Here is a 27,200-nt window from a genome sequence, read left to right on the forward strand (position 1 = left end):
CCTGCAAGAGGCCTGTCTTGGAAAGTTGAGAGAAGAATGCTGGTAATAAAATAAAACCTACGCCTGCAATGAAAAGCCTGACGTTGAACGCCAAGCTGCTTTTAGCCATGAGCCGTGTCACTCGCAAAGCCTGTGAGTGTGCTGGATTGCCAGCTGGTGTGCGACTGCCCAGTCCTTGAGGACCAGGACTTCTGTGGCTCACAAAATCCTGTTCTCTCTCCTTCGCTGAATCAACATCTTGTGCTTTTGTAACTATAGCTGGTCCTCATTATTCACGGGGGTTCTGCCCCACAAAGTCACCCCCGGCACTGAGTTATCACGTCCTGAGCCACGTCTCCAAAGGGTAAATACAGGGTTAGGTTCTGTGTCAGATGGCCAGTACGTGACCTTGCTTATTGTGGTTTATGTGTTGTATTCATGTGTTTCTATTTAAAGATACCTTATTAACTGTGTCTTGTTGGTTTGTTGACATTGAACTTGCGGCCCACGCCACTCACTCACTCACTCATGCCTCACTGAAGCTTGTCTGACACATTTTTCTCTGGAAGGGACATCACAGCCTTCTTGTGCTTAGGAACATGAGACCGCACTTCAGCACCATGGTGGGGGTGTCTCGAACAGTGAAATCACCCAAAAAAGCACCACAATGTGAAAAGGTGGCACTAAATAGACTCTGACAAGGATGCGTGTTTAAGCTCTGACAGCTGAACCAAGAAGGCAGAGCGAAGCGGGAGCTCAGGTTTCCCACCGTTCTGTGTGGGTCTGTGAGGGGCGAGGAGAGCAGCATGCATAATGATGTGGGGTTTCCAATACACTGAATTGAGTGAGCAAATTTGTAAATGTGGAATCCGCTAGTAATGAGGCTCAACTGTGTGACTGTCTAACTCAGCAAAAGAAGCCCAGGAAGCCCTATGTCGCATATGGAGAGAAAAACCGATGTTTCCCCCTGTGGGCTACTTTTTGTCAGGAAACTGAGAATTTGCAGGACATACCCACGGCTTCTGCAGGGAAGCCCGACACGAAGAGATGGGAACATGTTTTCTCGGTCATTGCTGGCGGCGTATTTTCCGCCGTGGACTTCACTCGCGCTCACATAGTGTGGCACAGAAATTGCTGTGTTGGCGTTGTCATGCACTGTTCAGTATAGTCAATACAGAAGGTGTCGGAGTGTTTCGCAAGCTGGAGACTAGCGTCAGGCAGCAGGCCACCTCTCTGGAAGAAGACTTATGCTCAGTGACACATCCAGAGAATTGGCTGGACTCACGTCAGAAACTTGACGCAGAAAACGGTCATCTCGGCTGTTGTTCTTTCCTTGCCAGAGAACAAGGGCGGCTTCTGAGCTGGCAGCGGGCTCCTGGCTGCGTGAAGGCAGCGTTTCTCTGCGTCAGAGACGGGAGTGGAGGGCAGCAGGTGGAAGTTCCAGCGGTGGACACGCCGTTCCAATACTCCCGCAGGCGTTTCTTTGGGAAAATAATTGGTGGGGGGGATGCTGCACACATGAAACCTATTAGATGTCCTTGGAGGCATTTCCGTTAAGTTTGTTATGCCTCCCTTTCCCCCACCATGCACGCGCGTGTGCACACACACACACTTCTCACAAACGCTAGAATGCACATCCTCCCGGGACTGACACGCCCGACAGGACTCCGTGAACATCAGGAGGTGCGAGGAGGGAACAGGAATAAAGTGGCAAACTTCTGACAGGAAGTTAACAGGTGTTGTGGTCCTAGGCCAGGTTTTCTTTTTAAAAGGTTTTTATTTGTAATTATGGTGAAATAAATAGAATGGGAAACTTATTACCGTCCTCCCATTTTTAAAGTGTAAAATTCAGTGGTGTTTAATTGTGGCGTAGCCATCACCACCATCCCCACTTTTCATCCTGTAAACTGAAATTCTTCACTCCTTAAACAGTATCTCCCCATTCCTTCCCCTCCCCAGCCCCTGGCAACCATTCTACTTTCTCTCCTTATGCATGTGACTCTCCTAGGTGTCTCGTGACAGTTGACTCATATCCTAGGTTCCTTTTTGAGGCTGGCTAATTTCACTTAGTGCCGTATCCTGAAGATTTGGCCACGTGGGAGCATGTGCCAGGACTTCCTGTTTGGGGCTGAATGACACCCCGCTGTGTGGATGGACCCCACGTGGTTGATCCATTCATTCACTGGTGGACTCTGGGGTTGCTTCCGCCTCTGCTGTGAACGTGGGCCGGGGCAGGGCTCAACTGTTGACCGTGGATGGCCAGTGGCTCTCAGAAGACCTGTGTGTTCTGTCCCCAGGGCAGGGCGGACGACTGCGAGGAGCCGCTGCGGATAGAAGAGGACGTGCCCTGGCAGTCCGAGGGGGCGTGAGTATGGGGCCCTGGTGACTAGCTGCTGCCTGCGGGTTTTGAGGGTTAAACAGAACAGAAGCTTTGTCATGGTCGAATTCTGGTCCGCTTTGGGGGCAGGGGCGAGCTGATATTCTTACCCAAAGATACTGATAAGAAGTTGCCAGCTTCCCTCTGTCTGATGCCTATTGTCACAGTATTAGTGCGGTACAGCACAAGGTCTTGCCTCTTCCTTGGCCCTGAGCTTTATCAGATTTGAGGCTGTAGGTAGAAATGGGACTCAGGGAATTTGATAGAATTTCTCACATGGAGATTCTGGCTTCCTTCCATTTGTGCGAAGAAGCCGACAACTGGACCTGAAGTATTAATAGTTCTGGTCCCCCTCTTTTACCGAGGCTCTTCGCGAGAACTGGGGCTTTTACTTAGGCTCTTTGGTTTCCAGATCTGAGACAATCACACACCTCTCATGTCCTGGCCCTAAGTCTAACAGTCGTAATTAATAATAGCTCGCAGTTATTAAATGTCATACCCCATGTCTTAAAGACGTCACAAGTAGTAATGCCTTGCAACTCTACAGCAGTCCTGGAAGTCCAGTTTGTCCTCCCCACTTTGCAGATGACAGACTGGGGCACCAAGAGATTCATTATTATGCCCCAAGGTCACAGAGCCAGGTGGAACCCAAGGAACCTCACGCCAGAAGGGTAGCCCTTCTGTTGTGTTGCCCACGAAGATTTCCTCGGCAAGCCTTATGGGGGCGGGTGTGAGCCATCTGTGTGGGCCAGGGGACTGACTCCTGGGAACTGAGTGTGGGCCCCGTGTCACAGAGCAGGATTCTGGTTCATGGGATTTTCTTCTCCGCAGTGGGGCGTGCAGGCCTGGACCATCCCCCAGACCTTACGGGGTTTCTCCTCTTAGGGAGGATTTTCCACGCTGTTAAAAAGTTCAGCGGAGAGGAGTTTCCATGAGCACATCTCTCTCGCCCTTTCAAAGCATTAAAAAGTTCCTTTCAAATCACTATCCAGGGTGACCAGCATTCACTGGGTATATTTCTGTAAGACCAAGGAGGCCTGGTTTGATTACAGATTTGTAGAATTATAAGGAAAGGGCTCTTTAAACTATATAAAGCTTTGAAAACCTCATTCTTAACCTTGTATCTGTTGTTCTCAACCTTGCCTGTAAATCGGGGCCATCTGTAGAGCTTGATAAAATGCCCAAGCCCCAGTCAGGTCTACTTGGGACGACCAGGCCTGGGTTTAGGGTTTTTTTTAAGTGCTGCAGATGATTTTGCTGCACACGGACCTCAAACTGAGAGCCGCTGTCCCACCCTGAAGTCCCTGCTGTGTGAAAGCTGTAAAGCTGAGCCACCCCGTTGAACTGGCCTTGGGAGGCTGGAAGTGGTGCAGGCGCGCCCCAGCTGAGCACCCCCCATGCCCCTGCCACCCCCAGGGGCTCAGGAAGGCGGTGTGAGAGCCACCAGCTGGTCTGGTGCGGGACTGTGCAGAGGAGTGGGTGGAGGCCGAGAGCACCGACACTGAGTGGCTTTGCGGCAGCGCTGGGCTTCCCCGGTCCCGGAGCTCTTTCCAGTACATTCTGGCAGCTCATCCTGCAGGTCGTACTGACCGGTCTCCGGAGTTTCAGGAGTTTCAGGCTCGTGTGTGAGATGTTAGATGGACGTGTGTGATGTTGCTCCTGAGACCCGAGATGATGTTCCTGTTCTGTGGCGGTTTTCATTTCACGCGGGGTTCCTTGCTGCAGGACGCATCCGTTAGAAGCCCCGGCCACGATGGTGGATATGGCCGTGATGGAGCAGCTGAGAGACGCAGATTTGCTGCCAGATCCCAACAGGTGCGCATGTGCCCTTGGTCCAAGCTCCAGGTGTAAATAATACGAACCAGTTCCTTGTCTCACTTTATACAGATATTTGTATACACAGTATGGGCTTTGTCCTTTTGAAGGAGGGCCCTTCAAGAGGTCATAGCTGCTCGGGGACTGAACATAAGTAACAAAAACTTAACATACACATTGGAGTTTTTCCTTTATCTTGTATTTCATAGATCGAGACTTTTTTGTTATTTTATAAGCCTATGATTACATTTTATAGGTTTATCTTTTAGACAATCTGAACATCAAAATATCAGGTTATTACCCTATTTTGCCTTTATCTTGGTTTCTTAAGGATTTCCGATTATTGGTTTGATATCATTTTTCAATAAGCATGTATAATATGAACTCATTCTACCTTTTATTTTTTTAATTATATTTTACTGATTATGCTATTATAGTTTTCTTGATTTTCCCTCCTTTGCCCCCCTCTACTCAGCACCCCCCACTTATTATTAAAATAATAATAGTAATAAAATATTGTTCCCACCTTTTAAAATAGCTTTGTGACCTTTATATAACTTGCAGAAATTCCTGGTTCTAATTGCAGAAATGCAGAAACTAAGACCATTATGAATTTTTTTTTTAAAGAGGGTATTAAGAGTATATCAGAAACGTCTTTCTTTTAAAACAAAACACCCTTGGTACATATATCATAATGCAGCATCCTTAACAACTTTACTTGCTTTGTTAAATTAATCAAGTTTTAGAACAAAATTTATTGCATCCTACCTATGGATAGTGTGACCAATAGCAGTCAGAAAATTAAATTAAAATAACACTAAATTTGGCACAGGATGGGAAAATACCAAGTAATTTGAAATTTCTACCCTCAGCCTTTCATTACTTAATCCTGATGGTAAACATAACTTCTTTAATATGTTAAATTTTTAGACTAAACATGACCTACAGCAATAGAATTTATTAGAAGTCTAATAAGCCGGCTATCAGGCTATCATCTTCCCCTTCCCTCTTTAGACCGAGCACAGAGGCCGAAGAGAGAAGTGGTGTGAACTTTTATCCTAACGAGTCAGCAGGCGACTTAGAATTGCAAGATTCTGCACTCAAGTATGTTGACCTTTTAAAAACTGAGTGTTTTCTCTTTTTACACTGAAACAAGTATGCTTTAAATTCCACTTTCTGTGAACAATAAAATAATTTTAAAAATAAATAAAATAAAATAAAATAAATGAATTCCACTTTCTGTCTTTCTCCCTCATTCCCGCAGCGGTGAGATGCAGCTGGAGGCCTCTCCGGGGTGTGAGGTAAGGCTGCCCTCAGCAGATTCTCTGATTGTGGCAGACATATCTCGATGATTTTCAAGGGGGAGGGAGTGTTAGCGGGTTCTGGTAGCCAAAGGAAGTCACGAGGAGGAGGAAGAGAAAAGGCCGTGGATCAGCCAGGACTGATGATTATACAGAGGTGTTGAAGGTGGGGATGTTTTTTTGAATGGCACTCCTCGACAATAGGAATGGGAAAGCATATGTTAAATTTATACTAAGTTGGTGTGGTATAGGTGAAGATGTTAATAGTAGCCATCACCATAAAGGTGCATTAGTGGGGTTCCTGATTGCCACGTAAAGAAGGTAGATCTGGGTAAAAATAGCCATCTGCTGTCAAAGCAAACTGATGTTGAGTGGACAGTGTAAGGCTTTCCCAGGCAGTCTGGGTTCCAGGCACGTGCACTTGTTACTGAAGGCTACCGATGGGATTCTTGTGTGTTTGGGAACTCAATGGGGGTGGAGCCTTTGGGGGCTGGTCTTCACAGGTGGTCAGGCTGACCCCTGCTCTGGGAAATCCCTTTGCTTGGTTTATGTGATACTTCAGAGGTGCTTTTCTGTGACCACAGCTGCATGTTTTTAGAAAATGTAAGTATAACCTCCTTGGCTACTTAACACACTAATTAATTAATGCAGTGTGTATTCAGCGTGTGCCCGGGGGTGTGAGGGAGGCAGGAAAGACCCAGTTCCTGCCTCACGAATTTGTAGTCCAATGCAGCATCCCGTGCACTTTTTTCTTCTTCGAGGTGCAAGATGACCTGGCATCACAGAGCAATGGGAGCGACTATTCTCCAAATGAGGTACGTTTCCGGAAGGTTAATAAAAGCGAAGATACTCAGTGCAGCCTGAATGGGAGTATCTTTTACAGAAGTAAATAGTCGGATACTGCCCTGGGTACTGAGTCGATTGTACTGTGGACCCTCTGCAGGGACAGTCCATTAGTGATCGGAGCCTTATCTGGCCCTCTCCATCAATAAAGATCAATTTTAGAAGATGTATTTTGAAAGCCAAATACGGGAACATCTTTATAGGAAACGAGGGGGAAAGAATTCCGCTCCACAGCACAGAGCATGCGTTGTGACCTCTAAGTGGGCCGTGTGTGGTTTCCCTGTGGGTGAGAAGTCTGCTCCGTGTGACCCGGGGCTTCATCTCAGGGTGCTGTGAGAGCTGCTTCAGGAGGTGTGCCTTCTGGGAGGTGGATGTGTGTGCGTGTGTGCACACAGGGATGCACACATCTGTTCTGGGGCAGAAGAGGATTTCCAGTATCACGCAATCCTGAAGTACTGTTATCACAAGCAAATAAGAAATAGAAGGGTCTCCCCGCAAACAATAGCCTGTCGATTATGCCACGTAAGGCGTTTGCCGTTTGAAGATGCGCTGGTGATCACATCGTTTAATTAGGACTTCATCACGCAGCAGCGCGGGCCAAAGGCAGTGGTTTTGTTCAAGTCCTCCAGCATAGAGAAGCCCGTATAGCTCTGCTTCTGTTTTGTTCTTTTTGTAACAAGATGTCCTTTCCTTTTAACATCACAGATTAGAGATAACTTTTCCGCAGTCTCTCCTGCCGCCCACAGCGCAGCCCCGTTTGGCCTGAAGCCGCGATCAGGTAAATTTAATCCTCCGCGCTCTTAAACTTGGAAAGGGCTCTGAGGTTTCTCCGTAGCCTTCTACGCGGTCACAGCCTCATCTGCGCTGCCGGTGGGTGAGTTTGCCAGCCAGCATCAGAGCCTGGCAGCAGGCTGCAGCGTCGGGGGGGGGGGGGGGGGGGGGCCGGACTTCGGAGCCTTGTTTTCGGTGATTTAATTGTTTGTGTTACCAGTAATAGATACCTGAGCTCCTTTTGAATCAGAGCAAAGAGGAGCAGGGGGTGGGGCATATCAGGGAAGAAGTTTTCTATTGACTTTTTTTAATCCAGGGAAGATAAAATAGCTCGTCCTTTACCCCCTGGGTTCCTGGTTCTGGAGAGGCCTCAGGCAGGTGTCTCCTTGGTGAGAACCCCTCCCTGGCTTTCTGACCCTTGGCAGGGTCAAGGGTCAATGGCAGGGTCAATTTAACAGGGTGATGGATGATTTCAAGGCTCCCAAGCCTGGCCAAGAGTCCTTTTTTTAAATTTTGCTTATATTACCAACTTTTAGTTTCTTACTAGTATATTCACAAATGTAAATTATGCAATGTGCAGAGTATCTATTGATTTTAAGAGGGTGGACTAAATATTTGTTTCTTCCAATTTCTCCACGTACTTAAAGTTCTGGCACTGCCGGCCTTCTTTCTGGTGCTTCTTTGTATTTTTTGATTCGTAGATGTTTTGCCTAGACTCAACGACTAATGCTTTTCACTAAGTGCTAATAAGGACTCGGGCACTTTTAAGCAAAATCTACTAAAGAACTCAGATATTCTTGGGGTTTTCAGTAAAGCTTTTTGGTAACAGTAGAAGTTGGATGTGTATATTTTGGAAAGTGATACCCATAGAAAAAACAAAGATAATTCTTTCATAAAGGAATTTTTTCCCAGCAGGTTGATTGGTGGGTGGGTACCTATAGCCAGGTGTGATGGCTCCCCTGCTGTAGGACAAAGCTGGTGGAGAAAGTGCTTGGGGGTAGCAAGGGCTGTTCAGAGGTGTTTATAGGAAGGGGTTCTCTTTAGTATGAAATAAATTCAAACGGCTGGCCTCCTCGTTTTTAGAACTGAGCAAAAACAACCAGACCTGGGAGTGTGTAGGGGGAGACGGAGGTCACACAAGGGCACATGTCCTCCTCGGTGCCTCAGGGAAAGCCCATCCAGAGAGGCACCGCTGCACACCTAGGACCTCACATCAAAAGTGAAATTGCTCTTTAAAAAAATAATATTCTTTTGAATGTGCTTCCTTGCAATTGAGTTGTAAAATTGTCTCCATGATTTTTTGTTCCTTGTGTGGAGTCAATACTCAGCTTTCAACATGGTATTTGTCCTATAGAAGCAAACGATTTCGGATCCTTTGCAGTGGTGAAAAATAAATGGGGTATTTATTCTGAATAGCAGAAAACAAAGACAATTTCCTCTCCCAGCGTCCAATGCTTTGGTAATGTGGACTCCCTGAGGTGGAGACTGGTCTAGTGGTTGAAAGCTCCATAGAGGTGGGTCGCTATAAATGATGTGTCTCCAGAACATCAGGTAGATGTTGGACCTTTATAAAACTAGCATTATGTGTTGGAACTTTTAAAAATATTTAATAATTTAAAAATACTCATATTGCGGTATTTTTCACATTCTCTAGAAAGTCATATATATAGTAATCTTAATTGAAGATGATACAATTTAAAAAGGTAGAAATCCACTTCGATGGAGTAGCTTTGGAACTTTTCAAAGCCAATTAATTTTTATTTCATAGTTCAGTATATGGATTCATGTGATTTCTGTGTTATAAATAAAAACAGACTGCTCAGATCAGCAAACTGGAATAAGAATTTAGGTTCTTAAAGTAAGCTCATAGTTAACTTTAAAGAAAACATTGTTTTCATTCTTGTGCTTTCCTCCAAAGAAAGACAACTGTACACACCCAACTATTGGTTCCTAGAACCAGGTCCATTCGTTTTCTTATAATTGAGTAATATTTCCTGTTTATGGTCCGTACACATATTTCTTAAACATATAAGTGCTATATGGAAATTTAGTGCAAAAAACGATGTTATCATTACATAAATAACCAACTCCGAAGTCTTTGAAGTCGACTCACATTTATTGGTTGATTAGGTTTGTTGTTAAAGAGAGTCTACTAGTGCCCAAAGTCATTTTGTATACTGACAGATATTTTTTTTTTTTTTAGATTTTATTTACTTATTTTGAGAGAGAGGGGAAGGGACGGAGAAAGAGAGGGAGAGAAACATTAATGTGTGGTTGCCTCGTGTGCATCCCCTACTGGGGATCTGGCCTACAACCCAGGCATGTGCCCTGACTGGGAATCGAACTGCTGACCCTTTGGTTTGCAGGCCATGCTCAATCCACTGAGCTTCACCAGCCAGGGCTATGCTGACAGATACTGAAGATAGCACTGAGAGGTGTGTACATCAGGAGCTGGGGAAAGAGTTGGCTACATTCACCTGTCGATAAACCCTGCCAGTGGACTCAGACATCTTCAAAGAGAAATTTTACATGGCCTTGGGAAAAATACCCACAATAGTAAACTCCAGTTCTATAATAGTTTTATTGTTAAATAGTGGATGTAGCTATGCAGGTGAAGCTTGGACTCTGTAACCAAATGGTTTGTGTGAATCGTATTTGCTAAGATGGTTATTTAGAAGGTCTTTGACAAAAGTATCTGGTAGGTCTTTCGCTTTTTATCTGTAATCTACGGGTGCTCCTCCTTTCTGCTACCGTGATGCACCGTGGGCTTGGGGCACTGTTGAGATTAACGATATTAACTGCATGCAAAGTATATGACTGATAAGTACTAACCCTCAGTTTTTATCATTCTTTTTATTCCACGCGCCATCTTTCATTCCTATTGTTGTCCATTTGAAATTAAACCCCACCCTGTGAAACCCGCCTCATTTCCATACGACCCCTGTGCCGTCTGGGAAATGCCACCGCCCATTGGTTTGTCCCGGTCCTTGGGCAACGCGCACGGACCGGCTTTCTCGCTCTCCCGCCGGCCTAGGCCTCACTCTCCCTATCTCCTTCAACAAACTCACGCAGGCACAGACATGGGACCGCTCTAGCTACAGCGTTCCATCTGCAGGAGACAGTGACAATGGTAGGTGGCTTTGTACCTTTTCTTCAACTTGCTTATGAATAAGCCGATGAATGTACCGGAACGTTCATTTCTGTGCAGCCGGAGATAGAGCTGTATTCCCGCGCATGCCCAAGAGAAGAGCCAATGAGCAGACCCGGGAAGGGGCGTCCCGAAAAGTGCATGTGTTGTTCGCCAGCAGATGTCAGGCTGCTTTTAATTATCTTGAGTATTCTGAACTTGGGGAGAACTTGACAGTCCAGGCTTCTCTAATTTCTTGGCTTGGTTTTTTTTGTTTGTTTGTTTTTTTGGCTTGTTTGCTTGTTCACAAAAGGCTGGGGTTTGCCCATTTGGCTTATTTCTGCTTGCTCGTGCGTCTGAACGACATGCTTTCAGAGTTTGGTCTCTCCATGTTTACCGAGTGGGCAATGTTTCAGGTAATTCAGATATGAGTGCTGTGGCTGATGGCTGACCCTAGGGTGCTATGCTGAAAATAATGTTCATACAGAGAAATCTCTAAAAATGAAATCACTTGCCTTCCCCTTTTTTCCTGTGGTTTTGCAAATTACGTGGAGTTTCTGACTTTTGATACCTTCTGCCTTTTTGAGTGTCAGTTCATCTGTACAGGAGCCAAGAATAGTAACCTGGCCTGAGAATCAGAAGGGCAAGTGAAAATCGAGGCCACCTAGCTGGGATTAACGTTGATATCTTTTCAGGTCATTGAATGTTTTAAGTAGCTCAAGAGATGGAAATAAATGAACTATAATTATGTAGAGCCACACACCACGTGCAGAGGAGTCTCTGTTGCAGGGTAAATTAGCAGAGTGTGGTTTACAGGGACCAGAAGGGAGGCGTGAGAAATCACCACAATGCCAGCACAATCGGGAGATCTATTCCCCCATAAAGCTTTTTGTAAAAATTTAAGTGTGTTATATGTAAGACATAGAAAATATAAATTTAAAACCTTTGCTGTGATTTCTGGTCAAAATTCAACCAAAATTGCGTTTCCAGGTTTCTTCTGTGGAAAGCTATGTATATATCCTGGCAGGTCAGTTGCAACAGAGGTTTTATTATTTCATATGTTTCTAAATCTTTCTAAATTTTTAACTGAAAATGAGTAAACAACAGCAACAACACAGAAGTCCCTCCGCATATGGTTCTGTTTTAAATTCTGGAAGTGAAGGAGGGTTTAATGAAGACTTTCTTGATAAACTGTTCCTTTACTTAAAAATAGAAAAGGAGGGAGGAGGGACATTTTTGTTTTTTCAGAAAACATGGTTATTTGTGCGTCTGATGTTGTTTAAAGGAACTGAAGCCTAGAATGAACGATTTATGTGTGATTTGGTATTTCCTTAGGAGTGATGTGTGAAACCAGAGGACTTTTTTGGTAGTTTTTGTTGTTCTTTAAACTGGAGAAGGTCTAGCCGTCTTCTGTGTAACATGTATAACGTCTTCTGTGATACATGTAGACTACCCATGTATCATCTATCCTTGCAGACGAGCCAACTAAACCCAGAGAGGTGAGGTGACCTGTCCAGCCACGTTGCTAGGCAGAGATGGAGGTGAGCCCCGCCCAGGGCTCCTAACTGCCCACCACATATGCCTTCCTCGTCCACCTGCTCACGGAGGACTCTGTGCCTGTTAGGAGGGCAGACTGCCTCTTTTTTCATTAACAATCCAAAGAATTCATAGAAAACAAGCACTGTGGAAATCTTCCTGAAAATACAGTAACCCTGCAATGCTTACTCGGTGCTTTTTGTTTGAATGGGAATTTCAGGAACTCACATGTGGCTCCGATGCTGCACCACAATAATCACACAGGGCCTGCTTTCCCATTTATGTGGCCCAGTCAGCCACATCAGATGTCTGCTGGCTGTCACTGATTGCTGCACACAGTGGGTCTGCAACACGCCCTGGGCAGCAGATCATTTTCTGTGCAGAACTCTTCTTTACAATTAATTACCTGTCCAGGTTCCCAGCCCTGACCTCTTAGTATCTCTGTTCTGTGACAGACTTTGCCTTCTGATGCAAATATATTTCCCATGACATTTTTAGGATTAAGGACGCTGCATTCATTACGTAGGTCCACCAGTAATGTTGCAAGACGAAAGCAGACTCCTTTTCATGTGGCTCTTACTGGTTCATGCTCAGGAGGAGGTCCTGTTCCGTGCCTCTCTTGGCATTTCAAAGCTGAGTATCGCATCGGTTTGGTTTCCTCATATTTTCTCCAGGACTTACTATTGGCAGCTCTCTCAACCTTTGCAAATACAGTGGCATCCTGTCTCCAACTCAGCCCATATTTTGTTTAGTTATTATTTTGGGTAGAGTTAGCAACTGTCTTGCTTTGTGTTAAAATTGTCCTTTTATTTAAATTTCAAGATTTAAGTAAAATGTAGACTCTATTTAAAGCAATAACTATGGCTTTCTAGCATTTCACTCCAAAAATATCTCATTTGAAATCCCCTTTTCTCTAAAACAAATTCTCAAAAAAAAAAGAAAGAAAAATTAAAAATGACAAACAGGCTAGAAGGTCCCTGGGAGCTTGAATTCCCACCATCTCTAAAGTTCTGCCTCCTGAGATGGGGGGGATGTGGAAGTCATGTCTGTCTGTAAGTCTGTCCACCGTGGACACCCGGGCGGCTTCCCTTCCAGCTGCCGTAATTTGAAAACTTTGCTTCCGCTCTGTCTCATGTCCTCTGCGTCTGTCTTTCTCTCACCCCTTTGTCTGTCTTTCTCTCACCCCTTTAAAACCTGTCTCATCTTCTTTGGAATCGTTTGCCCGTTTTCATTTGCAATGAGTTGGTGGGCGCTGGTTTGTACTTATTTTAACGTGACCTTTAATGACCCCTGGAGAATGAATGAACACACATATCCATCTTGGGCCAGGGTACAGACATCTTCTCGGACTTCCTACCACAATCTTGTACGTACTACACAAATGAGGAAACCGGGGTGGTGCAAGGTCTTTTTGTGGTCCTTAGCCTCAGGTGTGTATCAGAGTCACCTGGGCGTTTTAAAGCTACAGCTGCCGGTGCTGACTCACTCGGTGTCACATGGAGTCTGCACGCTGATTATTTTGTCACTGATCTTTATGTGATGCCCATGTAGGGGAAGGATACTGGGTTGAGGAAATTGCCCAAGTCCGTGGAGAGTAAATGTGAGCATTTTGAGGTCAGAGGCTCTGTCTCATTGATTTTGAGGCACAAGAAGGGAATGAATGGAGGCACTAGTTAGATTTCTAATTCACGTTAGCTTGGATCTAGAGCTTAGGATATTTTTTCCAAAGCCACCATGTTGCTGCCCTTGAATTTGTTTATCTTAAACATCACACCCAGTCCAGGTTCTTAACTTCCAAGAAGAAACTGAGAGCGAAGTTTCTAAACCTCATGTGTCCACAACGAAGAACTCTCTTGAGTTAAATTTAGGTAATAAGGATTAATGATATAGACTGATCATTTCTATATGAAGAGTACATTTTGTGTAATAATTATCATTACAGGCAATTTTTACAGTAGTGTGCTTTTTTCGGCTTAACTAAAAGATAGGCTTACAACCATTAGAGAAATGGTTTCTGGTTCACATTCTTAAATATCTATTGAGTGTTACTAAATGCTAGGCATGATGCTCGTTACCATGGACACGACTCTGAAAAACACAGACGAGATCTCTGCTTTTATGGATCATGCATTTCAGAGTCGAATTTGTTCAGACCTGGAAACTTAAGTTTTAGGAAGTTTTCCATGAGAGGAAAAATTCAGACGACATTATCAGAGTAGGATAATCTCAGCAAAGAGGGAGTTTTGGAAACACTTGTTTCAAATATTCAGCCAACAACCTGCTTTGTGGGGCCGGGTGGAGGTGCAAATTGGGAGCAGAAGCAGACTCTCACGGAGTCCTCATGGAGAGAAACAGACCCATTCAGTGAGAGAGTGATGGGCCCCAGGAGAGGGAGACACGTCAAGACTTTCGTGCGTTCCTAGGACGCAGCCCACTCCCAGGTCCGGGAAGAGGAGGCGAGTGAGGGAGGAGGTGGGGGCAACGGAAAAACCAGTGGGATTTGTCCTGTGCCTGCCAGGATGAAGCTCTTACCCTGCCCAAGCACAGTCACCACTTCCTGCAGGGCCTTCACTTAGAAATGCGTTTCTTCTGCTGGCTCAATTACACATAAGAGCAGAGCATCTTTTCCTGCTTTGGATGCTATTTGACAGATAGTCTTTGAACAGCTCAGCAGAACTCATCTCTCTTCTTCATCTTAAATCGCCTACCCACCTCCTTGTCCCATCCTGCCCCTTCAATGTACATGTGTATGCACACTCACTCGTACACTCACTCGTACACACACTCACTCGTACACATACTCGCACACACACTCACTCTGCTCTCTCCCCCCCCCCCCTTTTCTCCTCTTATTTACACTCAAACCACTAGGGCGGCTTTTGATTTGAAAACCAGATACTGATGGTATGGCCCTTAATAGTGTCCTGTAGCCTCAAGTTAAAACCTTACTCCCCTGAACTAAATAGAGGAACTTTTTAATGAAACTTAGTGATATGAGATTAAGGAAAACCAGAATAATTCCCCCGTAGAGCACTTTCCTGAGTCTTTGTCCAAGATTGACCACAGCATTTATTACTTAAATATGACCCGAAAGGGGAAAACTGTAGGCAAATAACCAGAGCTACCCTCTAATGGCCCCAATTCAGATTATTCTGTCGCAACAAAACTCAGCAGAATAAGCACGCACTTACGTGCTCTGTAGGTTTATCATTAGCCTGGAGACTCATAGAGTCCACAGTAACTAATCCATTTCAAAAACTAGTAGTTATATAGTCATGGCTTCCAATAATTTTATGTATATTTGAAATGTTCACTTAAAAAACCGCAGTTCAAGCGTGTTTTAACACTTTGTGATTAATTCACATGATTGGAGCAAATACCCAGGCATGCATTTTGTCTATTTTAAGACACAGCAATTTTTGATGAGAACTGACACCAGGAACTTAAAATCCAGAGGCCATGGCATTATCTCCTCATTTCACACAGGGTTCTAACGAGGCGTAGACACTTGAATTGTGTGTTTTTAAACAAAAGCTCCCGGTTAATTTAACTTCCTGATCGTTTTGTATTCAGAATGAAGTCTGCCAATAAAAACATATTGAAAATATTAAACATGCAGTATTAGATAAGATTGTCCCTAGAAAAAAAGGCAAAGGAAAATAAATCCTCCAAAGAAAACATTAGGTTTGTTTAAATAGTGTTGGAGCGCCCCTTGCTGGCTATTTTGTGTATTACTCAGTTTTGTCTATAGTCCTTGACTTTTTGGGTAAATTTGGTTGACTGCTTTTCTTGCGGGGTGTGTATTATTTCTAGATTTTACATTTTAGTATATACTCCTTCTGGTTGATGTACCTAATGGGCAAATTTTTTGTTGGGTTCCATATGGTGTCCAAGCAAGTGTAATACACTTACGCTTTCTTGTAGACTTCCCATTTTGTCAGATTTTCCTTCAGTTCCCTTTGCTCTGTGAGCTTCTCACGTCTCCCTGCGGGGTCGCTCCACCCTTCTTCCTTTGCCAGTCTTGCCTTTGCTTTTTAAGTCACTAGTCTCACTTCCTGTGGGGTTTGGCTTTCTTAGGCCTTGGTGACATCCCTTTCGTGATGTCCTTTGGCTCTTTTTCTCTGTGACTTTCCTGGGCAGCTGGAGGCAGAGGCCCAGGCCCCAGGCTGACTCCTCTCTGAGGATCCAGAAGAAAATATGTACGCTTGATCACCCCCCTCCTCCATTAACTCTAAGTCCAGGGTGTCTTAAGCTGTGTCCATGTTCAGTCTTCCATCGAGCATCGGAATGCTGATTCAAATAGCCTAGAACTGATTTCTAAAGAAAGTAGAGACATGAGACGTGTAATACAAGTCATTTACCACAGGGGTTTGGTCCAAAGGTGCAAACTGAGATTAAAACGGCACAGCTGGGTGAGCACGGAGTAATCGATTTAATGGAGTTGTCGCTAGTTTTTTTTTTTTTAGTTGAAGTATATTTGTAAACCATATTTAACCTAAAAAAACCTAATAAGTCGAAATAGCTCTTAAAGTGGCCCATAGGAAATGTTTGTCAAAATAGAAGAAAAGTTCCATAACCTTCTTTTTCTGCATTACTTACATTGTGGTGGTTGAGATTCCTAGAAGTGCATCGTGCCGACGCAGCCTTCTGCCTCATCTTGATTTTTAAAATTGGGGTTCTCTGCCCAGAAATTTCTGAAGGGCTGGACTCCCCACCTCCCCCCTACCCCCCCCCCCCCCCCCACGAGCCACACACAGCTCTCACCAGCGCTTCGCCCCCTCCTGTGTGTGAGGAAAGCTTTCAGTCTTCACAGGATGAAAAGTCTCAAGGGAGGAAGAAATTCAAGTTTAAATCTGCCCCTGGGCTTTGTATCCTAATAAAGACTGGTCAGAAACACTGGTTACAACCAGTCTGCTCTATGTAGAATTTTTTTTTTTTTTTACTGTCTTTACTGGTCTTTAAAAGATGTTCTTCTGAGGTTCAGAGCATCCCTTCCTTCTGCAGCCAGAGGCGTCAGTTCTTTTAGAGGGAGCACAACGGTTAGCTGCTATTCTTGGAGGTTGTAATTTTAAGGACCTGAAGCCAAGGACGATCCCTGAAGTGCCTCTCATCTTGCCAAGTTCTCTAAAAGGAGTCTCTGGTCCTCTCTGAAGAGCTGCCGTTCTGGCTGCGCTGCCAGTGACGTGGCAGAAGGCAGAATTTTCCCACTGCACGTGCAGCTGCGTAACCCTGTGGACCAACCCTTAGCTCTCAGCCCGAGCTTTCGAAAACTTTCAGCCAACAGCATTAACCTGTGTTAGACAGGTAAAGCCGTTCTAGAGACTTCTTATTTGAAACAGATTCTCTGAGTTTAATGAATAACTGTGAAACCCTGGGTGTAAATGAAAACTTAGGATGAATATGTTACAAGAAGGAGAGAGGAGGGACCTCTTTCCAAGAGGTGGCCTGGGATGGTTGCAGGGATGACCCAAACTCTTCCTGGATTCGGTTTATTGTCACCAGAACTACAGCTTGTGTCAGCCTGCACAACCCAGGATAACACGCGGGCTTCTTTAGAATTTGTGAGTTGCGCTTCCACGAGAAGTTGCGCTTCCCCTTGTGTCCGCGAGCGGTCAGGGAATGATTTGGGATAAAGGAAGAAACCCCTGGCTTCATCTGAATAATGAGTGGTGTTGTGGCAGCCTATGCTGGGCACTCCATAAAGGCCTTTCCCCCTTCCCATTACAGTGTTTCTGAGACCTCAGAGAAACCTGGAGTCTATAGACCCACAGTTTACAATTCGGAGGAAGATGGAGCAATTGAGAGAAGAAAAGGAACTGGTGGAACAACTCCGCGAGGTACCCGAGAAATGTCCCGTCCCTGAGTGGCAATGTCCAGAATTGAAGCGGCGTGCCCTGAAGCTGGCTCCTGAACAGCACGGCGGTTAGGAGGCCATCAGCCACCCCCTGTCCCCACACAAAGCAGTCAAAATCTGAGTGTAACTTTTGAGTCTCCAAAAACTCAGCTACTTACAGCTTGTTGACCAGAAGCGTTGCTGACAACATCAGCAGTTGACTGACACATATTTACTCTGTTATGTACATTATGTGCTATGTTCTCACTACAAAGTAAACTAGAGAAAATGATAAGGAAAATACACTTACAGAATGGTATGTATTGATCAGAAAAAAACCCATGTAGAAGTGGGTCCGTGCCGTTCAAAGCTGTGTTGGCCAAGGGTCAACTCTATTTTTAAAAACTAGGCTTTGAAGCACGGCAAACATACCTGGTTTCAAATCCAGCCAGGTCACCTGCTGACTGACCGATACTGGACAGGTCACTTCACATTCCCGAGTGTCAGTTTTTTCAAGCATTAAAAAACAACAAACCAGTTCCGATCTCCCTTAGTGTGGTTTTGTGAGGAATACATGAGATAATGTAAGTAGAACACTCTACTTAATGCATGTATATATGCAGCTAGCATTATTTCAATTCATGCACTGTTATTCATTTACTTAATAATAGTATTACACTAACTTAAACATGTTTATAGTTATGCCAGACTGGTCGGAACTTTTTAATCGATCATTTACCAGAGAAAGTATTTGAGTTCCCACCAAGAATGAAGTCTCGTGCTGGATGACATGGGGGTTTTAAGCTGTCACCACAGAGACGGTGGCTAATGTTTGACCACTTTTTTTGCCTAAGAAAACGGGGGGTGGGGGAGAACAGTTTGTCCTTGCTTTTAAATCTGCCTCTCGCTGCCTTGGGTTGGGCAGTGAATTTTGCCCTATAACCCGATGTGAGACCTCCAGTATTTTTTACAGATGGGATGCCAGCTGCTCTCGTGGTATTAGGATCATGTCTACCAAATTCTCACTTAATAATTTTTCCCAAATTACAAAAGAAAAAACTCTGACCCCTTGGCCTCCAATTTGAATACACAATTAATTTATAAGATGTAAGAGGACATCGTGAGTCATGTCCCTGTTCACATTTGTGGATTTTATTAATTTTCGGGGAAAATGCTACATTCTGTTAGAAATCCTTGGGTTGTCACCTTTTTCCTTTTTGAAATACATTTCTAATTGAAAATAAACCAAGAAATAATCCTGATCGGAGGAAAGAGAAAAGAGAGGAATGCAGTAGGAAAATAAATCATTTTTTATCCCGCTGCTCAGAGACAGCCGCTGCCAACATTTTGGCTTCTGCCGGCCTTGCTGCCCCATTTCAGCTGTTTTCAAATCACCAGCCTCCCGTGTGCAGTCACGCCCCGCTGTGCAGTGGGGACATGTCCTGGGACTTGAGTCACCAGGCGGTTCCGTTGTTGTGTTCACTCGTCACAGAGGGCACTCACACGAGTCCAGCTGGCACAGCCCACTGCACACCGGGGCTGGGTGGTGTGCAGGGTCGTTACTGAAAACAGCATCCTTCTGACCCCACCACAGAGCATCGAGATGAGACTCAAGGTCAGCCTGCACGAGGACCTGGGGGCCGCGCTCCTGGACGGCGTCGTCCTCTGCCACCTGGTCAATCATATCCGCCCGCGATCCGTTGCCAGCATCCACGTGCCCTCTCCAGCAGTGGTAAGTGACGCCACGTACACTAGTGTTCCCGTGAAACCAGCTCTTTGGGGACGGGGTTGCTGGCTGAAGAGGCCAGTGGGGTCCCCAAGATCCCCTCTGCTGGGCCCCCAACCCTTGGGAGAGCAGAAAGGAAAGGGCCTGAAGGAAGCAACGTTTTCACTGTGAGAAGGGAGACTATTTACACATGTAAACGACGGAAAGGAATTGATTTCAAACACAAAGCAAATCCCATCTATGAGATCACTGGTTGGAGTGCTTACCTTTGAGACGTTAGGGACATAAAGATTCATTTCTCACAAAGGGTTATTTACACAGTGAAAAGGCCGTGGGAGCTTCTCTTCCGAACAGGCTCTCTTTCCTCTGTTAATTATTGGGGATTTTATTGGGAAGCTCTGAAAAGGTGTGGGTTCTGTATAAAAGATTGTTAGTAACCTGTCAAGCCAGAGGTTGATCCGCCCAAAATTCCTGGATCATTCACGGCGCTGAGAGGCTCATTGGAGGTCCAGGTGGACCACGGGGAGTGTGAAGGTGAGTGGGACTCCTTAATGCCCTGAGCATCCTGTCCCTCTGCAGGGCACACTGGGCTGGCCTGTGGCTCCTCCCCCTGTATATTTCTGAGCAGGTCACCATCTGGAAGAGGGCTACGCAGGCGCTTTTATGGCCAGGCAGCTGCGGGTGGGGGAGTCAGGGGTGAACCTCTCATTGACGCCCCCGCAGGGTTCAGAGAAGCAGAGAAAAGACAAGAATTTCTAGTCCAGTGTGTGTCTTCGGAAGTTATTTAACCACTTTTCACCTCTATGTGCTTTTCCCTACCATGGTTCTTGTTCTTGTGAGGATGAAACAAGGTAACACAGGGGATTGGCACAGGAATGCAAGCTGTTCTCATCATCCGTGTATATTGAGTGGACTTCCACCACTCAGAGTCTGGGATCTCAAGACCCCACCTTCCTGAAAGGATCTGAAAGGATCGGATGGGAAGTGTGGTGCACGAGCCATGTGAGGCCTGTCTGCACCCTCCCCCCTCCCGCCTCCAGGGCGCCCTCACCTGGCACTATTTGTCCTAATTTCTTCTCTTTTTTCCCCTGATCTGATGATCCCATGTCCGCGTCCACTTTCCCTTTTACACTATGGAACACGTTTTTCCTTTGGGAAGTTTGACCACCTTTTGCTTTAGAAAACATAGCAGGAGAAAGATCAGCTTGTCTCCTCTTTCAAGTCCCCATGGGGCTGCCTTCCTCAGGTCGGGCCGGGAGTTTTGTCCTGTAACCCCACGTGCAGCTTTCTGGCGTTTGTACAGGTGGGATCCAGCCTGCCATAATGTCCCCTGAGCTGTGCACTGAAATCCCGTGTGATAATTGTCCCCAAATTATAAGGAAGAAACTGCGAGTCCTCAGCTTCCTATTTAAACGTACAGTTACCATTTTAAAGGTTGTAAGAGAACACGATGAATCATGTATCTATATACATTTGTAACTTTATTAATTCTTCAGGAAAAATGCTGCATTTTGTTTGAAGTCCTTTGGTTTTCACCTTTTTTTCTTCTTCAAGTAAAGTTTTACATGAAAATATAATGAGAAATAATGCCTTACTGGGTGAAAAACAGAGAAATCAGAAGAAAAAAAAATCATTCCTTATCCCACTGGCCGAAGACAGTCACTGTTAGCATTTTGGCTGCTGTACCATTAGCATTCTGTCTGTATTGAAGTTGGTTCTCAGTTGTGAGCATCTCGTTTATCTATTCATTTGTAGTTCGTAAAATGTACTGTTAAAACCTAAGTATTTCCCCATGTCACTAAAATTCTTCCGAAATATCCATGTTTAGTGTAACATAATATAACACATTTTAGAATGTAACATATTTGAGAAATGCAGGCTGTTGCCCAGTGTCCATTTGCTGAAAATTCTTCAGCTAGCACCTTGAAGCTGCCCAGGCCCCTGGCAGCCTGGTGGGCCATCGCCTCTGCTCCGTGGTCTCCTTAGCACTTACATTCTTTCTTTTCTTTTTCCTCCTTGTAACAACCGCCGCCCCCTGCCCCCAGCTATGACCGATACCACACTACACTGGCCTTTTCTTGAACTCGTTAACATCTCAAGCTAGACCAGAGCTGAGTGACCACGTGGTGACCGCTCTGTCAGAGTGGATGGGGGTGCCTTTGTACCCGGGCGATCACCAGCATTAAGCTTGCTCATTTTTCATTCACGAGACCGGTGCTGTCCATTCTCCGTGCCAAGCTGGGGGATGTAGTGCCCAATAGAATCGCTGTCACTGTCAGTACGCTAAGAATCCCTTTAAATGGGTTCCCTCAGTTGGGGACAGTTTGGTGACTAACCACGGCCTCCCCGTTGGTGTGACTTGTGTAATTGTTGATTCTTTGAACTAGTGTGTTTGTAGCAAGTCCTCTTCTAACGGAAAGTAGGCAGCAACCGTAGCGTGGGCCCTCCCTCACTTTCCAGAGGTGGGAAATGGTCTTCTTGTAGCTTGAAACTTACTTGCATTGACTTCACTGGGCTGGCCTCGTTTTGGGAATGGTGTTGAGCATCTTTGCAGTTTCAGAGAGCAGACACAAACGTATGCATACAATGTCTGGAAAAATATAACCCGAAATAATAATAATTCTTATCTCTAGGTGGACATTTCTGGATAGATAGGTTTTTATTTGCTTGTATATTTTTTCTTCAGTAAACGTGTATTACTTGCGCCACTTAGGAAGTTTAGATTTTAATGTATTATTAAAATTATTTTTTTAGTAATTCATTATTTCCGTGTACTTGCATTACAGCCGAAGCTTAGCATGGCCAAATGCAGAAGAAATGTGGAAAACTTTCTGGAAGCATGCCGAAAATTAGGAGTACCAGAGGTAACATCAAACTTCTTCAAATAGCCGTGTTTCAGTAAAGGTTTTAATTATATGTGTCTGAACCCACTGAATAGATACCACTTTGTACATCCTTTTTCACTCAGCCCTTCTAAGGGAATAATATTAAATAAGTCATATAAAATTTTAGTTTAAATTGCTCTATTGCAATGAAATAAAAAAATGTCTTAAAGCAGTATGGTCAGGTCTGAGGAAAAGGGGAATATAATTTCTTTAAGGCTTTGGAATAAGTGTGTAATTCCACACTTGAAAAAGCAAAACGTTTACTGAGCTCCATTTTCTCCTCCAAGAGCTGAAGTGGCCGTGGCCTCAGTGAGCCTGGGATCAGGCCCAGCAGGGTAGACTTTTAGAGCTGGTGGTTCTCCTCATTGAAGCTCTCGAGCAAAGCACAGCTGTGGTTGACACCTAATTTGCTGGTTTTCATTTCCTGTAGTTGCATTTCGGGTAGAGGATCAAACTAATCAGCATTAAAAACATGAATTTTATTATTATTAATCATTACCGTTAATAATAATAATAATAATGTGTGTGTGTTGCTCTATGGTTTGTTAATGGTTTGCGTTTACATTTCCCCCTTCAGGCTGCTGTGGCCTGGTTGGGTGAGCCCCCCAGCCCGCCCGAGTCTAGTTTGCCCCTCCTCCTTCCCCGCAGGCGAAGCCCCCGCCTTTGCTGTTGGTAACAGAAGGTGGTGTCTTAGGGAGACAAAAGCCAATCCTCTCAGATTTGGGAGTATGTTGAGAAGTTTTTCATCATTGTGATAAATGGAAATGGACAGAAATTCTATTTCTTGTCATTTCTTCTATCTTTTCTAATATTCCAGGGGTAAGGTAACTACAGACCCTCATGAGATACTGTTTTTGAGTATGGGAAGAAATTACATTTTACTCCGGGATAGCAGTGAGTTACTGCAATTGAGAAAGGCTTGTCTGCCGGTCTCCCTGCCTCCGCCCTCCCCTCCCTCCTCTCCTTCCCCACTTTCTTCCTTCTTTTCCTCCTTCCTTCCTCATCTCCCTAATTTCTAGTTTGGTGGTGGGTTAGTAATGGGCTTCTTACCTTATTTGAGGAAAATAATTATTAAAACATCGTTAATTCAGAGATGTTATAGCAATAAAAAGAAGCTTACAAATTATTTTTTTAAAAGAGTATAATCATTATGTATGGACTAAATGTCTTTGTGATCAATTCAGATGTCTTTCAACAATGTTAATCTGTGTGTCTGTATAGTATATGTGCATTTAAATATTGCATATACATTCTTGGCTTCAGATACTTGTGGCAGTCTTATACACGTAGCTTTTAAAATAATCTCATTCTGTCATGGGCTAATAAGATTTCCCATATTCGAATTAAAACTGTCGTGCCAAGTCAGATGGTGAATTATTCATGGCTGTGCTGGAAAGCACTAATAAGTTATGACCCAGCCCCTTGCGCTATTTGTAAATTCATTGAAGTTTGTTTGGCTCGTGGTAATACACAATGAAACGGAAATGCACGTCACCATTTATTGTGAGTAAAGACTGGTAACTCTGATTTCCTTTTAAGGTGGGCAATGGAAATTACAAAAATGCAGAGAAAAATTTATTATAATTTTCGAATGACGCCTCTAGCACTCATAGGCATCCCATAATTCCTGAGAAGAATTACAGGGAGTAAAGGACTTTGTGCCAATATCCCACGAGGCTATTTTTGGAATTGTTTTTAAGATTTGAGGAGATTTTTCAATTTTCCTTGTGTATGTGTGTGTGTGTGTACATGTACTTGTGTATTAACCCTGATGCGCAGTCCAAGTGCATTTTACTGGTGACTAAAGTCACATTAAATTCATTGCTACCAGAAAAAAGGTCTGTTGGTTAGTCTTAGTTAGCAGTGGAACTTCTTTAACAAGCTATGTTAAAAGAAGGAAGGAATATTCTAGTGGAAAACCAGAAATTGCTGATTGGGAGGCAACGGGCCAATCTTCCTGCTTTCCTCTCTCATGAATGGAGGAGGAATAAGTTATCGGAAGTAAGGAGATGTTTTCTGTAGGAGTGTGATACGGAGTCGGGGGAGGGGTGAAATGGCGCCCTCCCACTTAGTTGCATTTCTTTCTCTAGTGAAGAGGGGTGGCGTTTGGAGTGTATGTATGGGGCACACTACAGTTGGCCGTTTACACTAAAAATAGAGTTACAGCACCAGTCTAGCTGGAGAAATTCTCCACCTGCACTCAGACATTTAGACAGGCTGGCACCGGTGTAACAGAACTGAGAGCCCAGAAATAAACCCACGTGTATATGGGCAAATGATTTTCGACAAAGGAGGGAAAACCACACAGTGGGGAAGAAAGCCTCTTCAATAAACGGCGCCGGGAAAATTGGAAAGCCGCGTGCAAAAGAATGAAACTACACTACTGTTTGTCTCCATGTACAAAAATTATCCAAAAATGGATCAAAGACTTAAATATAAGACCCGAAACAATAAATTACATAGAAGAAAACATAGGTACTAACCTTATGGACCTTGGTCTCAGAGAGGATTTTATGGATTTGACCTCAAAAGCAAGGGAGGTAAAGGCAAAAATAAGTGAATGGGACTAGATCAAACTAAAAAGCTTCTTTCCGCACTGCAACAAAAAAAAGAAAAAGAAAAAAGCCAACAAAACAAAAAAGGCCACTAACGGAAGGGGAGAAGATCTTTGCAAACAGCAGCTCCGACGAGGGGTTAATATAAAAAGTATGCATAAAGAACACATACAACTCAACACTAAACAAATGGTCCAATTAAAAAACAGGCAGGGGACCTGAACAGACAGTTCTCCAAAGAAGACATACAAATGGCCAACAGATACATGAAAATTAGGGAAATGCAAATTACAACTACAAGGAGATACCACCTCACACCTGTTAGAATGGCGGTTATCAACAAGACAGTTGATAACAGGTGTGGGAGAGGTTGTGGGGAACAGGGACCCTCATTCTCTGCTGGTGGGAATGGAAACTGGGACAGTCACTATGGAAAACAGTGTGGAGGTGCCTCAAAAAATTAAGAACAAAGTTACCCTATGACCCAGCAACCCCTCTTCTGGGAATCTACCTGAAACATTGGAAAACGTTTATTTGCAAAGATCCATGCACCCCTGTGTTCACTGCAGCATCATTCACGGTGGCCAATACGAGGAGACCACCCAAGAGTCCTTTGACAGAGGGTCGAATGAAGAAGCTGTGGGGTATACATACACTGGAACACTGCTCAGCCATAGGAAAAGATGAAATGCTGCCATTTGCGACAACATGGATGGACCTTGAGAATATCATGCTCGGCAAAATAAATCAAGCACAAAGGACAAAAATCATATGATTTCACTCATGTGGGATATAAAACTGAAAGCAAAAAATGACCAAACAAGAAAAACACACAAACCTCAGAGACGCAGAGAACCGTGTGGTGACCAGAGGACGGGGGAGGGGTGGGAGTGAAGGGTGAGTGAGGTCGAACGGGTGGTGGAGGAAGCAGATCTGACTTTGGGTGGTGGGCACACGGTGCAGTATACAGATAAGGCCTCAGAATCGTTCACTGGAAACCTATGTAGTTTTATTAACCAACGTCACCCCAATAACTCTAGTTTAAAAACAAAATAAAAAGACCTAAAAGCAGAGGACCTGCAACATTACACTTTCTTATTAGCATTAGACTTACTATTTGGGTAACGAAATATTCATTGACTTCCCAGCAACAAGCAGTTAATTCCTCCTAATGCGCAAGCCTTTTCTGCTTTCGTCTCTATCCATAACTTACACCCATAAGCCACAGAGACCTTGAGTTCTGTATCTTTTAACTAAATATCTAATGGACAGTAACACAGAGACTGAAAAGTCACAGCTGAACATTGTTGCCCTTGGTAACAGCAGGACAGCTTGAGACCATGAGCCCCGGTCAGGGTCGGCCACGGGTGTAATTGTTCACACGGGTGGAACTTGCTTGCGGAGCAGATTCAGTGACATTATCACGTATGAAGTAACACAGTGGGCCGTTCTGTTGTTGCAGCTTATTGCATTTCCTTTACAGGTCCTACAGAAGCATTCCCGGAGCCGGCCTCGGGGTGGGCCAGGCCCCCTGAAGCCTGTGGCTGTGTGCTCGGGCGGAGTGGCTCTGGCGGGCTGACTGCTAAGCTCCGCTGCCTTCCGAGTTCCAGGTGCAGGCGTCCTGGTTGTGTTCAGGTTAGGGTGCGCAGAGAGGCAATGGCCCTCCAGACCTCTGCCCTTGGCGACGCTGCAATGAGGCTGGGTGTATACCCTCGTCTCAGCCCAGGGGCGGGGGTCTCAGGGGTAGAACAGTGGAACCTGGGGGGTGGGTCTGGAGAAGTTCTGTGAGAGCAGCCGCAGGCCTGTTTCCATCCACTGTGAGGGATTCGGAGTGAGGCAGAGGCTGGCTGCTGAGGATGCCAAGGAGAGCTCGTTGAAAGTGGACCAGAGACCTCACTGACGGCGTTTCTTTTTCAGTGCGGGAGTCACCATTTCTGTAGAGTCGTGGCAGCCGGTCACTTCCCTTCCCGCTGCGCATTCCTTGGGTTTGGGGTTTGGGTTTTCTGTTTGGGGCCCGTCCCCCAATAAAGGGATGCAGATGGATTGAACCTAACAGGAAAGAAGAGGGAGTGAGGAGTACCCATCTGTGAGCAGAGGGGGGGGATGCGCAAGGTTGGGGGTGCAGTGGCCCCACCTGCACTGTGAGCTAGTTAACCACTGAAGCAGTTAACCGTCAGAGCAGTTAACTGTTGACTGAGAACTAGCTAACTAGGCGCAGTTAAGCATTGATGGACAACTAGTTAACTGGGGGCATTTAACCGTTGACTGAGAACTAGTTAACTAGGAGCAGTTAACTTGACTGAGAACTTGTATGGGGGTCATCTCAAATGCTTGCTGTTGAGGATTTTTGTTAGGTGTAAATTTCTTTTTATCACCTTTTTATTTTATTTTTTGTTAAATTAAATTTATTGGGGTGACATTGGTTAATAAAATAATTCATCCAGTGTTGGGG

At 44.7% G+C, this 27,200-nt stretch overlaps 1 protein-coding gene across 3 annotated transcripts in view; it reads left to right on the forward strand.

Moving 5' to 3' along the window:
• The window catches only part of LRCH1 (leucine rich repeats and calponin homology domain containing 1), a 154,439-nt gene that overhangs the window by 113,479 nt on the left and 13,760 nt on the right, over positions 1-27,200 (forward strand). For 2 of the 3 annotated variants that reach the window (XM_053916316.2, XM_053916315.2), the window contains 9 exons: positions 2,277-2,344; positions 4,082-4,171; positions 5,186-5,275; positions 5,436-5,472; positions 6,234-6,287; positions 7,021-7,093; positions 17,477-17,586; positions 19,177-19,314; positions 22,095-22,172. In XM_053916316.2, the coding sequence (XP_053772291.1) occupies positions 2,277-2,344; positions 4,082-4,171; positions 5,186-5,275; positions 5,436-5,472; positions 6,234-6,287; positions 7,021-7,093; positions 17,477-17,586; positions 19,177-19,314; positions 22,095-22,172 (738 nt within the window). Of the gene's footprint in view, positions 1-2,276; positions 2,345-4,081; positions 4,172-5,185; positions 5,276-5,435; positions 5,473-6,233; positions 6,288-7,020; positions 7,094-9,040; positions 9,047-10,120; positions 10,217-17,476; positions 17,587-19,176; positions 19,315-22,094; positions 22,173-27,200 lie in introns of all 3 variants that reach the window. The other variant, XM_024568455.4, reaches the window with a different exon arrangement.

The sequence above is a fragment of the Desmodus rotundus genome, chromosome 13, assembly GCF_022682495.2.
Source record: "Desmodus rotundus isolate HL8 chromosome 13, HLdesRot8A.1, whole genome shotgun sequence".
NCBI classification, from domain to species: Eukaryota; Metazoa; Chordata; class Mammalia; order Chiroptera; family Phyllostomidae; genus Desmodus; species Desmodus rotundus.